The sequence below is a fragment of the Mobula hypostoma genome, chromosome 2, assembly GCF_963921235.1.
Source record: "Mobula hypostoma chromosome 2, sMobHyp1.1, whole genome shotgun sequence".
Lineage (NCBI taxonomy): Eukaryota > Metazoa > Chordata > Chondrichthyes > Myliobatiformes > Myliobatidae > Mobula > Mobula hypostoma.
The window spans coordinates 97,648,243-97,659,722 of NC_086098.1; the positions used below are offsets into that span (position 1 = coordinate 97,648,243).

The 11,480-nt window shown below is 42.6% G+C and overlaps 1 protein-coding gene across 2 annotated transcripts in view; it reads right to left on the minus strand.

Moving 5' to 3' along the window:
- Positions 1-10,727, minus strand: part of LOC134342316 (regulating synaptic membrane exocytosis protein 1-like) — a 622,982-nt gene extending 612,255 nt beyond the window's left edge. For both annotated transcript variants that reach the window (XM_063040293.1, XM_063040291.1), the window contains exon 1: positions 10,445-10,727. In XM_063040293.1, the coding sequence (XP_062896363.1) occupies positions 10,445-10,593 (149 nt within the window). In that variant the 5' untranslated portion in view covers positions 10,594-10,727. The remainder of the gene's footprint in view (positions 1-10,444) is intronic.
- Between the last annotated feature and the right edge of the window lie 753 nt (positions 10,728-11,480).

The following is an 11,480-nucleotide window of genomic DNA, read 5'->3' on the forward strand; positions in this document are numbered from 1 at the left end:
GAGGGCTATTAGATTGACATTAGAATAGTTTAGAAGGTTGTGATGTACTATATTCTAATATGTTTGCAACAGAGGGAGAACAGCAAAGGTTCATCAGATTGTTTCATGAGATAGTGAATTTATCACATGATTGTGATGACTGGACACGTGCTCTTGCATTTTGAAGCATGAGATGTGTTCTCATTGTAACAGTGAAACCTCATAGGGATTGACAGAGTAGTAGATGCAGAGTTGTTGATTTCTCTGGCTGGGCTGGGATAATCTGGGTTAGTATTCTGAAAATAGGAAGCTCACCATTTGGGACCAAGAAGAAATTTTTTGACCTAGAGATTATCAAATCTTTGGAATTCTCCATCTACCCAGCTGGCTGAGGAGGCTCAGTCACTAAGAATATCACTGATAGAGACCAATGTATATTCAGATGTTTAAGGATTCAATTGATTATGAGGTTAATGCATGGAAATGGTGCTAAGATAAAAAATGTGTCATGAACTTATTGAATAGCCTAGTCTTGCTTCTATTTCTCGCATTAGCTGCTTAATAATCACCACAGATGGAGTGAACCAAGATTTTGTTGCTAAACTTACAGCCATAGAATTGTAGAGACAACTGTTCTGCTACCACTCTATAAAGTTCATAGCAAATTTATCATAGTACATATATGTCACCATATACAACCGAGATTCATTTTTCTTGTGGGAAAAATCAATAAATCCAATAAGCATAATAGAATCAATGAAAGACCGCACCAACAGGGTGGACAACCAGTATGCTAAAGACAACCAACTGTGCAGATACAAAAATGAGAAAAATTATTAATAAATAAACAATAAATATTGAGAACATGAGATGAAGAGGCCTTGAAAATGAGTTTATGGGTAGTGGGAAACAGTTAAGTGATGGGGCAAGTGAAATTGAAGGATATTATCCCCACTGGTTCAAGAGTCTGATAGTTCAGGGGTAATAACTGTTCCTGAACCTGGCGGTGAGAGTCCTGAGGCTCTTGTACCTTTTACCTGATGGCAGCAGCAAGAAGAGAGCATGTCCTGGCTGGTGGGGGAGCGGGGCTGGTTACGGGGGGTTTGGGAGGGTTTCCTGACGATGCATGCTGCTTTCCTGCAACAATGCTCCACGTAGATATGCTCATTGGTGGGGACAGTTTTACCCATGATGGACTGGGCTGTATTCACTACCTTTTGTAGGATCTTCTGTTCAAGGGTGTTGGTGTTTCCATACTTAGCTGTGATGCAGCCAGTCGATGTACTCTCCACAGAACATATTTAGAAGTTACAATTTATTTCCCTCCCATGGGGTAACAAAAACAAAAGAGCATAGGTGTAAAGCAAGAGGAAGGAGTTTAAGAGGGTATCCGAGCACGAAGTTTCCATCCACAACCCCACCCCAGTAAGGCAGACATCCTTATAGGGTGGATGATAGTTGGAAATCATTGTCAGAGAAGACGGTAGATTAGACACATTAAGAGACATTTATACAGAGAATTAAATAGGCATGACATCAAAGGCACCAGACCTAAAGTGGGCAGATAGGATTAGTATGGACAGGCAAAAAGGTTAGCATGTATGTTGTGCGGCAAAGAGCTTATTTCTGTTATATACAATTCTACGATTTTGTACTTACATTCATTAGTAAATATTTTTGTTCCCAAAGATTATAAATAACCAGGTGCTCAGCAGGATTTTTGTTCTGCTTTTTTATAAAGTGTGGGTTAAACTTCATCAAAATATATTTTTATATGTTTATGCTTCAGTTTTATCTTTGTTGGCCTCAAGTAGTGCATTTCACATGCAGCGTTCCATCTAATATTAATGACGTATTGTTACTTGTCTTTGATTCAAAGCAGCAAAGATGGTTAATGCAGGTTCATCATCATCATCAGGTGCCGTGGCCAGTTTGAACTTTGACCGCCATGGCCCACACACTCCTGTTTCGGGTCAAGTGGATCAATTCATTGGTATTCATTTCCAGTTCTCTGGCTGCTGTCTCTATCATCATTTGTCTTTGTCTTCCTCTTGCTTTCTTCCCTTCAATCTTTCCCATAATTACTGTGCATTCTAACTCCTCTTTCCTAATCACATGTCCAATGAAGTTACGTTGCCTTTTCATGATCTCATACATTATTTCTCTTTTTGTGTTTCCTCTGTTCATGGCATCCTCATTAGATATTCATTTCGTACATGATATTCTTTACATCCTCCTCAAAAACTACATCTCTGCTGCTTCAATTCATTTCCTCAGGTTACTAGATATTGTCCAACATTCTGAGCCATATAACATAACTGGATAAATGTAAATAAATGGTGGTTTGCTATTGCCTTCCGTTGAGCGAACTAAAGAAATCGCCATTTCTCTTCCCAAATGTTCATCCGCCTATACTATAGCCGTCGACACTTAAGGTCCTAGCTCATCCGCCTTCTCCGTCATAAGTTCACTTACTGAACCTGTCGGATCAGCCGTTGGCCTTCGCTCGTATCCTGAGCAGGAATCCTTGCAGGTGCTACCATTTCGGGTCAGAGCACTCCCTGGGAGTAATGAATGACTAAACGCCGTAGCCTGCGCAAGTGAGCTATGCCATTGTGAGCATTTATACTTGTGCGTTGGTGTGTCTACATCGCTCTGCAATTCAGGCATGTCATGTATGCACACACACCTGCCCGTGCAAGGCTTCATGGTCATGGTAGTCTTTCTCGAGGTAAACAAGTTTAAAGCGAGCGTCTTTTTTCATAAAAGCAAAATGTGTCCTCCATAATTTCGGAGGTCTGTAAAGCTTTATGGAAAGCATTGCAGCCAGAGTTCCTTCCCTGCCCTTCAGTCACCCAATGGGAAGCTACTGCAGTGTAGGAGGAAATGCAATGCTACCAAGTAGACCAATCACAGTTGTTGCGGTCTACGTTGCCGCGACGCATAGTTACATTTTGGGAGAGGTGTGCATCAGGCTACGGCGTAGAGATCCGCAAAGGCACTGGGTAGGGTTTGCGGCTACGCCGTACCTACGCCGTCCATTTGACGCACAAGTATAAATCAGCCTTAAGGGGTAACTCCACTTTCCCCAAAGTTCTGAAAGTCCCCAATGAGAGCCTCATCACCGGTTGCAGTTTAGAGTTATACCCAAGACTATAATGCAGGTTAACCTCCCCAAACTCAGTAGATTCCACAAATTAAATGAACTTTCACCTCAATGAAACAGAAGATTTACTTAATGCTCAGAATACCTAGGAGGTCAGAACACAGCTATGGAGACAGAAACAGAATTTATATGTCAAGTCAAAAATCATCAGAAACAGGGAAACAAGTCAGCTTTAAATGGCTGAGAGGGTAAGGAGAAACAGATGGGAAAAAAGGAATCTCGCCAAAAAGCAAGGCCAGGGTTGCTATAAACATAGAAACATAGAAACATAGAAAATAGGTGCAGGAGTAGGCCATTCGGCCCTTCGAGCCTGCACCGCCATTTATTATGATCATGGCTGATCATCCAACTCAGAACCCAGCCTTCCCTCCATACCCCCTGACCCCTGTAGCCACAAGGGCCATATCTAACTTCCTTTTAAACATAGCTAATGAACTGGCCTCAACAGTTTGCTGTGGCAGAGAATTCCACAGATTCACCACTCTCTGTGTGAAGAAGTTTTTCCTAACCTCGGTCCTAAAAGGCTTCCCCTCTATCCTCAAACTGTGACCCCTCGTTCTAGACCTCCCCAACATCGGGAACAATCTTCCCGCATCTAGCCTGTCCAATCCCTTTAGGATCTTATACGTTTCAATCAGATCCCCCCTCAATCTTCTAAATTCCAACAAGTACAAGCCCAGTTCATCCAGTCTTTCTTCATATGAAAGACCTGCCATCCCAGGAATCAATCTGGTGAACCTTCTTTGTACTCCCTCTATGGCAAAGATGTCTTTCCTCAGATTAGGGGACCAAAACTGCACACAATACTCCAGGTGTGGTCTCACCAAGGCCTTGTACAACTGCAGTAGTACCTCCCTGCTCCTGTACTCGAATCCTCTCGCTATAAATGCCAGCATACCGTTCGCCTTTTTCACCGCCTGCTGTACCTGCATGCCCACTTTCAATGACTGGTGTATAATGACACCCAGGTCTCGTTGCACCTCCCCTTTTCCTAATCGGCCACCATTCAGATAATAATCTGTTTTCCTATTTTTGCCACCAAAGTGGATAACTTCACATTTATCCACATTAAATTGCATCTGCCATGAGTTTGCCCACTCACCCAACCTATCCAAGTCACCCTGCATCCTCTTAGCATCCTCCTCACTGCTAACACTGCCACCCAGCTTCGTGTCATCCGCAAACTTGGAGATGCTGCATTTAATTCCCTCATCCAAGTCATTAATATATATTGTAAACAACTGGGGTCCCAGCACTGAGCCTTGCAGTACCCCACTAGTCACCGCCTGCCATTCTGAAAAGGTCCCGTTTATTCCCACTCTTTGCTTCCTGTCTGCTAACCAATTCTCCACCCACACCAATACCTTACCCCCAATACCGTGTGCTTTAAGTTTGCACACTAATCTCCTGTGTGGGACCTTGTCAAAAGCCTTTTGAAAATCCAAATATACCACATCCACTGGTTCTCCCCTATCCACTCTACTAGTTACATCCTCAAAAAATTCTATGAGATTCGTCAGACATGATTTTCCTTTCACAAATCCATGCTGACTTTGTCCGATCATTTCACCGCTTTCCAAATGTGCTGTTATCACATCCTTGATAACTGACTCCAGCAGTTTCCCCACCACCGACGTTAGGCTAACCGGCCTATAATTCCCCGGTTTCTCTCTCCCTCCTTTTTTAAAAAGTGGGGTTACATTAGCCACCCTCCAATCCTCAGGAACTAGTCCAGAATCTAACGAGTTTTGAAAAATTATCACTAATGCATCCACTATTTCTTGGGCCACTTCCTTAAGCACTCTGGGATGCAGACCATCTGGCCCTGGGGATTTATCTGCCTTCAATCCCTTCAATTTACCTAACACCACTTCCCTACTAACATGTATTTCGCTCAGTTCCTCCATCTCACTGGACCCTCTGTCCCTTACTATTTCTGGAAGATTATTTATGTCCTCCTTAGTGAAGACAGAACCAAAGTAATTATTCAATTGGTCTGCCATGTCCTTGCTCCCCATAATCAATTCACCTGTTTCTGTTTGCAGGGGACCTACATTTGTCTTTATCAGTCTTTTCCTTTTTACATATCTATAAAAGCTTTTACAGTCCGTTTTTATGTTCTCTGCCAGTTTTCTCTCATAATCTTTTTTCCCCTTCCTAATTAAGCCCTTTGTCCTCCTCTGCTGAACTCTGAATTTCTCCCAGTCCTCAGGTGAGCCATTTTCTCTGGCTAATTTGTATGCTACTTCTTTGGAATTGATACTATCCCTAATTTCTCTTGTCAGCCACGGGTGCACTACCTTCCTTGATTTATTCTTTTGCCAAACTGGGATGAACAATTGTTGTAGTTCATCCATGCAACCTTTAAATGCCTGCCATTGCATATCCACCGTCAATCCTTGAAGTGTCATTTGCCAGTCTATCTTAGCTAATTCATGTCTCATACCTTCAAAGTTACCCCTCTTTAAGTTCAGAACCTTTGTTTCTGAATTAACTACGTCACTCTCCATGTTAATGAAGAATTCCACCATATTATGGTCACTCTTACCCAAGGGGCCTCTCACGACAAGATCGCTAATTAACGCTGTTGCCTGACTTGCTGATCATTTCCTGCATTTTCTCTCTATTTCAGTATTTCCAGCATACATATTTTATGTAATATCAGTTACTTCTTGTGGAGTAATAAAAACTTAACATCAAGTTAACATCACTTGAAATTGAAGGCAGCTCTCATACCCATTCCACCCTCCCACCTCCCCACCAGCATAGGGACCGTGGCACAGTTAGTAGAGCTGCCGTCTCATAACTCCAGAACCAGGTTCAATCCTGACCTCAGATATATCCAGTAGAAATAGAGCTTGCATAATTTCACTACATGGGTTTCCTCTGATGTCCCAAATGCTTGCATGTAGGTTGACCACTGCAAATTACCCATATTGCGTTTGGAAGGAGGGGAGGAGTAGAATCTAGGGCAGTAAATGTAAATATAGACAGAATATGAAAAAAAGAGGGATTATTGTTGGATTGGAGTAAAAAAAAGGTAATGTTCAGCACAGACAGTGTGCTGAAGAGCCTATTTCCATACTGTACGAGTCAATAACTCCAAATCCCAGAATGAACCACACAGCACTGTTGCTTTTTCAATCTGAGATTTCTTACCATAAAAATCAATCATCCGGACTGAAAAATCCCAGCAGAGCCTGGTTCACTGAAAGGAGAGGCTACTACTTATCAATGCACAGACTGGCAGATTCCATTCCATTCCCAGCAACACAATGAGGGACTGACTTGGAACCAACCTCATTAGTTAATTTCCAATCTACCAACCTAACCCTAATGAGAAACAGGGGTGAGTATAGGCAGTTATAGTACAGTACAAAGAGCATTCCTTCTATTTTTAATCTGGTTGAGATTTCTACAGTGAATTAAATTTATTAGCAATACAGAACTTATGATATCATGTGGAATTAAAAACCAACGTGACTCACTCAATGCTTCCAAATGGCTAAGTGTGAACTGTTGCCACAAAAAGGAAAACATGCTGCCAAACCAATTTGTGAGCAACTGCATTCTGCAGGAAAATGTCCCAATTCTAATTATACTAACCCCACAGATTATCAACAAATATACACCCCACAAGAGAATGTATAGATTCCAATTTAGCATAGAGAACTTTTATATAAGCCTTACACCACAGCAGTCTTTATTTAGGTAATTTCTGTGTGATTCTTGTTTCTGGCACAACAAAGCACCTGAAAGCAGCCTCAAGCACACACCCTATAGTTACACTTTGGAACCAGATTTAATCTGCATAGCACAGAACTTTCAGATTGATTGCCTGCTCAAAGTTAGCTACGGTGAAGTACAAATCTGCAAGACTACTTGCTGACACTCTCAGAAAATTTGGCTTTTGGTTGGTTCAAATAATCAGGAAGGCACTTTCAATGACTGGGAAGATATTTTAAACATTATAGCCCCAAACCTCAATGTGTTTATAAGAATATTGTTTCATAAATATAGGCCACCGACAATTACATAAATAAATTTTGTCTTCTACAAAGTAGAAGCAGACATAAACATTTCCTGGAGGAAGGAAGTTATTTGGCAATAATGAAAAGCAAAAATATTGACCGATTTCCCTGACATTCAGCATCCTCATCCAGATCAAGGTGATAATTAGAGTTAATTTTTTTTTAAATGGGATGGATAGAATTGTGCACAACACAAGACATATGGAAACATGGTAATTTACAGGAGTTGGTGCTCAGACCAAAGAAGGTCTAATTTACTGACAGAATAGACTCAAACAGGGCAAATAGCCTTCTCTTGTCCCTATGATTTTTCTGGTTGTGGCAGCAGTTTTGCACAGGCAGCGAATTATCAGGTGAATTGTGCGAGTCACTACATGAAATTAAAAACAAAACACAGGACTTTTCAAACCAACCCATTGCCATACTATACAATTATAGAACATTATCAGTATCAGAGCAGATCACCAGACAAAGCCACAGATAGCACCTGAATGGTGTACAGAAACTCAAGATACAATTTGTCACACAGACAAAAATTAAACTAATTGTTACATTTTCCCCACTTGCCCAATACTGCAGTCAGAGCTTCAAAACGTAAACAGCCGTAGTGTATGCATTTTTGGCACAGTAGTTGCTGATCTGGTTATTTCCTACTAGCTCATCAACAGACATGCATAGTCACATGGACAAGACCAGCAAATAAAGGCAGACGGAAGTCAAGATACCAACCATATTCCACAGATGAAACCTGCTGTACGGCTAAATAACAAGCAGATCTTCTGATTAGGTAACAAGCACCCATACCAAATAAGGCCATAAGACATGGGAGCAGAATGAGGCCACTCGGCCCAGCAAGTTTACTCCACCATTTAATCATGGCTGATTTGTTTTCCCTCTCAGCCCCATTCTCCTGCCATCTTCCCATAATTTTTGATGGCATGTCCAATCTCAACATCATTTGTCACATTTTCACTTTTATTACATTAAGAACATGAATTCTAAACCTAAAATAAACAAAATCTAGATATTTCAGAACAGATTCCTAACTACTTGAATGTTACATCTTTAAAAATTACCATATCATGTGATCTTGCTGAATTCTCCAATGAATTGATACTTTACCCATCTTGAATATATCAATAATGCTCAAAGATGTTTGCACTGGATGTCATTAAACTCACCATTTCCCATTTCATGGACAAGATTAAAACACATTGTGGAGTGAACACTTAAACACAAAAGAACATCATGACAATCAACAAAAACAAGTTGTACTTATGTAGCTGCTGCAAAATGTCCCAAGATGATGCACAGAAGCATTATCACAAAACAGCATTAGACATGACACTCCAAAAGGGAAAGGTGATACTTGTGACCTGTCAAAGTACATTAATGGTATATTAAAACATAATGAGCCATTATAGCAAAATTTGAGATGCAAGGTTTCCTGGAGGGTTTAAGATATGGAAGACATAATAAAGACCAGACCCTCATGAAGGGAAAAACAAACGAGGACATCCTGTAGATTGTTGGAAGTTAAACACATTGGTAAAAACAACATGGATATCAGCAAAGGATTAGACGAATCACGGCAGAGTCTGCAATGCCATGGAGGTGAAAATCCTCTTTATCAGTGTATGGGTGGGGTCCACAGATCATGCTGCAATCTCAAACAGTTAAGGAAAAGTATGGATTTGGAGGTTTAGGAAAAATTGCTTGTGGTAGAAGATGAAGACAATTGGTTTAGTGTTCCTGACATCTGGTTAAAGGAAATCCCTGTTCATCCAATAAAATCAGTGTCTTAAGAAACTTAAGGAGTACTAGCATATTCTGAATTCTGGCAGGAAATCAAGGGAAAGGGAAACTAAGGTAAAGACTAATTTTATTTAAAATATTGAGTAAAATTTTAGTCTCTTATAAAAATCATTAACTTCTCAGAGTCTTTGGTTGCATACTAGATAGTTTTTGAGTTAAATCCACAAAACAATGTGTCATTCATTTGACAACTAATATTAAAAATGTACAGATTAAATCACTGTAAGGATAAACAAATTTGCTTTCCCCATGTATGCCGCTGTACAAAATATTATTTAAACAATAGGACTGTTTCTCAACACACCAACCCCATAATTAACATAAAATACAAAATAGAAAGCTGTTGCACAAGGGGTTATCTTGTTTTATTAGATTTATTTCCCTGATCTCCAGAACATCACTGACAAGTTGTCAGCCATCCAAACCCATTTCACTACTGTACCCTGACAAATAACATGGAATTGAAGATACTGACATTTCAAGGGAAGTAGAGGAAGTGTTGGCCTTTCTAGAGACAATGAAATTGAAATCAATGAAGTGGCCACTAGTTTGAAACTGCTCTGTTATTCAACATAATTGAGTGCTTTGCCACACAATTTGACACATTGAATAAATATTTTTAATTCTTCCAACAACTCTAGCAGTATTGACAAAACACAGAGATTATGCACAACATCAGGTATTAAAATATTAGACACACCCACAGATAATCACGAAACACACTACAGTTGTGACATTCTTTGATCTCGGCCTTGAATACTTAATGCTAAACATACGCAAGCGCTTTGACAGCTAGGTTTCAGCCACAATGTAACATCATTTACGGGTCAGCCAATACAAAATTACTCTAAATTCTGAAAAAAAGACTGAATTCACAAGTATACCAATGCAGACGACAAAACTGTGATGCAGTAGTTGATACATAAACATATAAAATAAATTAGTTTTTTAAAAAAGACTGATGGAAAATTGTAAATAAAAAGGTTCTTTGAAAGAAAATGGGAGCGGTCCAACAATGTATTCGCCTTGCTAGATTTAATGGTGTCTTTTTAAACACACCCACCCCATCCAAATGCATCCCACCCACCCACCCACCCACGTCTATAATGGGATGAGACAACATGTATTCCTGCACAACAGGGTGCGCTACTTGGGGGAACGGGGTGGGACAGGGCAACCCAGCCGCAGAGATCGGCGCCGCCGGGCCGGGTCCGGGGTCGGGGTACCGGGATACGGCCGGACTCCACTACCGCCCCCCTTCATCTCACACGGCACCAGTGCCAACCCGACTCCCCACGGCATCAACGGAATGGAAGGGGCCACACTGGGTGGCACGACCCCATCCCGCCAGGTAACGGCCGTCCCCCGACCACAGAGCCGGCCGGCCGGCCAGCCAACGGAAGTAGTGGAGCCCCGGGCATCACCTGGAGCAGGGACCACGCACGGCGCTTACTTGAGCATCGCCTCCTCCTTGCGCTCCTCCTCACGCTGCCGGTCCAGCACGGCCATGATGATGCTCCGCTCCTCCTCGGTCAGATGGCTCAGGTCGGGCACGGTGGCGGTGGCGGTGACGGGGGCGCGGGGGCCCAGCGAGGCCGACATCTCCGCGCCCGACCGGCCGCACTCCAGAAACCACTGCGATTGCCGAGGAAGGGTGCAGCCGCACGGTTAGCCCTCCGCCCAATCCGGACTAATGCTCGACTCGGCTCGGCGCGGTGCTGATGCTGCGGCTGGGCGCTGGCAAGGTGGGCAGGAGGGGGGCGGGGCGGGGCGGGGCCTAACCCCCCACCAACCCACCCCCCCCCGCCGCGCGCGGCGCGGCCCGGCCCGGGAGCGGGTAACGCGCGCCACCGGCCCCGCCCCCGCGGCCCCTCCCTCTCTCTCCGTCCACCACCAACACACCGGCCCCGCCCCGGCACCACTTTGTTTCCACACCTGCTGCCTTCCCGGCCACACGCTCCAACTTACCCCGAACCCGCTTACTCTCTCACCCACCCGCGCCCTTCGCTGCCTCTCCCTGCCCAAACCAGACCTAAAACTAGAAGGCATGGATCCAGAATAATGGGTGGAAGAATTTGTGGGGAACCTGAGGAAGGGAGGGGTTGGAGAAATGAAGTGTCCGTGTTAGTGTTGGAAGCGGATTTTCTCGCATTTAAGTATAACAATGAGCACTAAAGTCATCAATTTATGGTAGCTTAATGGTCAAGAGCTGGTAACTGGGATTAGCATAGATACTTGAAGGTCAGCATGGATTTGACAGGTAATTTGATTTTTAATTGTCACATGCACCAAGGTCTTGTGAACAGCTTTGTTTTGCATGCCAACCATGTGGATCATTTCATCACCAGTATATGGAGGTAGTACAAAGGAAAAACAATAACAGAACAGTGTTATAATTACAGAGAAAATGTAGTGCAGACCAACAATAAAGTGCAAGTCATGACAAATTAGATGGTGAGCTCAAGAGATGTCTATTTTATTCATAGAAC